At 39.2% G+C, this 4,673-nt stretch overlaps 1 protein-coding gene across 1 annotated transcript; it reads right to left on the bottom strand.

The window, feature by feature from the left end:
- Positions 1-834: 834 nt before the first annotated feature.
- Positions 835-4,673, bottom strand: LOC311374875 (uncharacterized protein; the record flags this gene model as incomplete). The annotated part of the gene is made up of 11 exons (XM_084490625.1): positions 4,610-4,673; positions 3,687-3,784; positions 3,387-3,545; positions 3,133-3,251; positions 2,878-3,014; positions 2,695-2,788; positions 2,463-2,574; positions 1,944-2,167; positions 1,663-1,831; positions 1,340-1,467; positions 835-1,152 (listed from the first exon to the last, which is right to left on the bottom strand). Exons 1-11 carry the CDS (start codon positions 4,615-4,617, stop codon positions 835-837), a joined length of 1,566 nt encoding a protein of 521 aa, XP_084346751.1. The 5' UTR covers positions 4,618-4,673.

Here is a 4,673-nt window from a genome sequence, read left to right as displayed (position 1 = left end):
CTTGTTTTGAGAAGAGCGCATGATCCTTAAAGAATTCTCCATCCTGTATGTCATATAGTAAATGTTGACTTTGTTTAGGATCTCTAATCAACATATCTTTGATATTTGGGTGATTGTAAATTGACTTCAGCGTCTCAAGAATTGGTATGTACATAAATTTATCTTTGACAGTGGTTTGTAGAAAAGTTCTAGTTGTTCTGTTAAGTCGTGTAGCAAATCTTGTTCCAAGAACAAATTCAACTGGATCTATCTTCCCCCATTTCTCAGAAAAATAGACCATTCTCTTGCTCTCACTGTTTAATACAACAAAAGGATTAATCACCTTCTCAAAACACTCATCAATTTGAGACTCAACCACACTTTTGATGGGCTCCTCTAAAGCGAGACTATTTTTTAGAGCTTCTTGAGTGTGACTATGTATGTCTCTGACCACTTCTTGTAGAGCACTCACAGCATAGTTAATAGTTGCCTCTGCAACCCCAGCAACTTTAAGTTCTGCGAGCAGTGTTGCACAACTGTTTAATATGTTTCTTTCTTGCAGTACAGCGTCACATGGCAAACTCTGAGTGGGCAAAACATCTGTATCCCCTAATGAAATGGAATTGTTGGTGGTGGAACATTCACTATCGTCAAAACATAAATTGTCATTTGCAAAACACTTGATTAGATGCTTTCGTAATCCAGAAAAACTTTGATTAACGTGAGAACAACCTCTATGAGCACATTTTAACTTGAGACCTTTTCCTGAGCAAAGACCATGAACTAATTTAAAGTGTCTAATAAGTGCATTGGCATTGGCATGCCACCTTTTACACATAAAGCATATCATCTTGCTCACTGGAGCATTCTGGCCCTCAGCTCAGCCACTCTTGGATTAACTTTTGTGGTTTCAGCATCTATGTCAAACACAGTTGTTTGCAGGAAAGTGTACAGGTTTGTCAACTCTTGACAGTATGCAGTGCCAAAAACGTAGTGAGCTTTAAAAAGCTCATCAACAGCAGCCAGGGAATTTGAGGCTTTACAGGGCAAAGCGTGTTTGTCAATGACTATGAAGTAAGACTGGATCCTACTTTTCTTTGGCCCAACTGCTAGCAGATATGGTTGGAGACTTCGTGCAATGACATCCAAGTGTCCCTGAATGCTGGTACCAGTCTGAGAGAGAGAGCGAGAGAGAAACGTCAACAGCAACGTAACCTAACGTAGTTAGCAGCCTGGATATGGACAGGTTTATCACATTACAACCTTGATTCAAATACATATGGGACTCAGGCATGATGAGAACAACAAGCACAAGTATCTTTACTTCTAAGGACGTGTTTAATCTGTTTTAATGGTTCACCTTGATGAATTTCACAAGACAGTCACATGCTTGTCTGGCTGAAATCTTTCCCGGTCGCTTGCGGCCTTGACTGGAGGGTGGCAAAAGGTGAACCAGCATGAGAAGGGAAGACATGTCACTGTCCCAACCTGGAGGCACAGACAACAAAATAAAATGTGCATTTTTAGGTTTCAGTTTGATAAGTTTGAAGACCTCCTCCTACTCACTTTAACCTACCAGTTCTTGGATGAATAACCAGTATAATGCATTAAACATCTGCAGTACACTTCATTTCTCAGTAATGAATCAATTCCATTGAAATAACTATGGGCCAATATAGTTACCTTCTTCAACTTCAGTGGCAACGGCATTCTGGAGGAGATCTTGTACCTCCCCAGTCTGTGTGAGGTCACGGCTCTGTGCAATGACCTTTGGTTTTATGTTGGTGGACCACTTCTCCAACAGCTTTGCAGAGGTTGAATCTCCAAAAAGAAGTCTAAAATCTTGATCGATCTACACAAAATCACAAAGTAGAGAGGATTTCTTTTACCCAACACATATTAACTACAACAAAAAATCACCTTCAGATTTCACATTAGTATGTACAAAAATAAGGCTGACATACCAGGCCTGGTATGTCCAAGAACCGTGGGAAAATGGCTAGAATATCAGATGACTTGTCAGGGTCATGCAAAACCTTCTGACGGTAGATCAGAGTTAACCTCATCTTTTCCTTTACCACTGCCTCATCAGCGGTGTGCTTCATCAGGGCAATAGCTTCCTGACACTGACGTTCATCATTCAACCAGTTAGCCTCTTCAGAAGGATCTCTGTCAGCTCTTGGTCCACCTAAAATGATTGCAGATAATATGAGTGTTACATGGTAAAGTATTCACAAAACTACAGGCCAGGATGACCATACACGATCCTAAGTATGTACAGAGTCTTAAACATTTGCCTTACTTTGTTGTTTAGGTAAAGGATATTACAACAATTTGCATTTTGGAAAAATTAATCAAGAAAACAGGTCAAAATTCTAACAAATAAAACACAACAACATTGTTCATTGTTCAGTGTTCATTTGACGCCAAAATTATACGGGGGTCAAGCTAATACAAGCAGTGACCAACATCAAAAACTGCACCTGTTTGTGATTGCCGTGAGCGCTTAGGTCGTCCCTCCGATGCTTCTTTCTGCAGTGTTTTTATTCTCCAGGCCAGGTATCCACTTCCATCTTCTGCATTGTAATAATGCTCCTGTGGACATATCACAGACACATAGTAGTTATATATTACTGGACTAATGTTATGCATGCAACACTCATGGAACATGCAACACTCGTCTGAATCAAGACACTTGAGATAACGGCCACATACATAACCCAGTTTGCTCATGGGATCTGCCAGGTATGGGAAAAGGGAGATGATCCCTTTGGCATAGTCTTCTTTTATCCGTCGAGGAGGGCTTGTTCTACACACACACACACACACACATTAGAATCCAGATCATAATAAACACATAGTACATCAATTCTACAAATTGCTTCTTTAACAGCCTACCCATGTTCATTTATCATATGTGCCACCAAGATCTTAACCATGTCACGTCTTCTGCCATCTGTCAAATATTTTGTGCGAGCATATTCATTCATCATCTTCTCGCCTCCTGGGCTTCCTTTTAAGATATCCTCAATCATCTGGAGAGGCAGGTTGTGGTTAATGGGTAATATAAAAGGAACATATAGGCAATTAAGAAATGGAAAACAAATGTAATTCCAAATGTCTGTGCTAATCAAGCATCCCTTGAAAACCTACCCGGCTAAGACGATGGTCCTCAATTCGTTTTTCCTCATCTGGAGTTCTTGTCAATATCACAGTGTCATCAGACTCATATGTGACCTCAGCACCAGCAAGGGAGCCAGAACTGAAAGAATCTGTAGTACAAAACCATACCAATGGTCTAATATGTTAATACTACTTTGACAACATGCAGCCACTGTCAATAGACCCTATTTCTGCTGATGCAAAGAATACTGTTGGGAATTAATGTGAAAAAATATGCAAATTACCGTCAGTTTTATCTTCCAAAATTGCCTCTGGGATAACAATTTCCAGGACACCAAGATCAGGTTGCTTCAGCAAATATTCGAATGCTTCCTGATCAACTTCTGTCTTTGAGTCATCAAAGACTTTGATATCCATTGTAGGAAGATCAAATTTCCTGGCAACTAAAGAAGACAAACCATTAGTAACATAATACAAGCTATGGAAAATACATCAATAAAAGAACAAAACACCCCATAAAATAGGCTTAAATGCATCGTATTGCTATTAAACTATTTTGATATGGAAAATATAAAAATTCTCACCACATTCCAAAAACGCCTCAAATGTAAAGGGTGTTGGACAAATCACATATTTCTTGCTGTCTTTAAATCTTGCTTTGACAACATTGCTCTTTTCCATCCTAAATAACAACAAAATCAGAGAACAATTTAGAAACTCTACAAATGATAGGCCATTTTAACACAAACATTGAATTGGAATAATTAATGGCGCCAGCGCGCCACCTTACAGTTGCTCTTTTCTGAGTAAAGTACATGTGGGCAAGCATGGAATGGTGAACAAACTTAATGGCTAACGTTAGATAAGCTTCCCATGCAGTCAATTGACGCTTGTGCATTGCATTTAGACTAGTATAGTTCTAATGTGAACTTTCATGACAGTTTCAACCAGAAACTTCTAAAACTGAGGCTAGAATTATTTGAACTTGGCTCGCCCCAAAGGTGTGCGCCACGGTTAAAAAGCGACTAGCCTCATCAATTGAAAACATGTGGAGTGTGGAAAATGCTGATGTTAACACACACTGTACAGTGAACATTAAGTTAGTTCAAAGGTATCTTTGGTTAGTTGTCCATACATGCCTCATCAACGGGCAACTCATACATGAATGTTGCCCAGAAGTTAGCTAGGACGTTACTTAGTTAGCTTGCTAGCTGCTACGTTTGCCATGCGTGTTGGTCTGAAACACTGACGAATAGGGCTCATAACGGATGGCAACGTGATCTTAAGGCACGGTATTCTAATAATTTAGAATGAATAACTGCCAGATAACTTGCAAAACTGTAGTTTAATGCCAATACTTCATAACCAGCACATAATTAGGCTATCTTGTAGGGTATATCAAATCGGAGTTGGAAAATATTTTACGAAAATACAAGTTGGAAAATTGTTACGAAAATACAAATTCAACAGATATGCATATTTACAACAAAATTGAAATATTACTTACTTTAACATTCAGTAGAAACGTCGACTTCCAGCGCCTTCTACTGTCTATGACTTCAGCTGCGGTG

The sequence above is a fragment of the Micromesistius poutassou genome (genome assembly GCF_964030765.1).
Source record: "Micromesistius poutassou genome assembly, contig: SCAFFOLD_5933, whole genome shotgun sequence".
Lineage (NCBI taxonomy): Eukaryota > Metazoa > Chordata > Actinopteri > Gadiformes > Gadidae > Micromesistius > Micromesistius poutassou.
The sequence above is the reverse complement of the archived record's forward strand: the minus strand, read 5'-3'. Positions and strand labels throughout refer to the sequence as shown.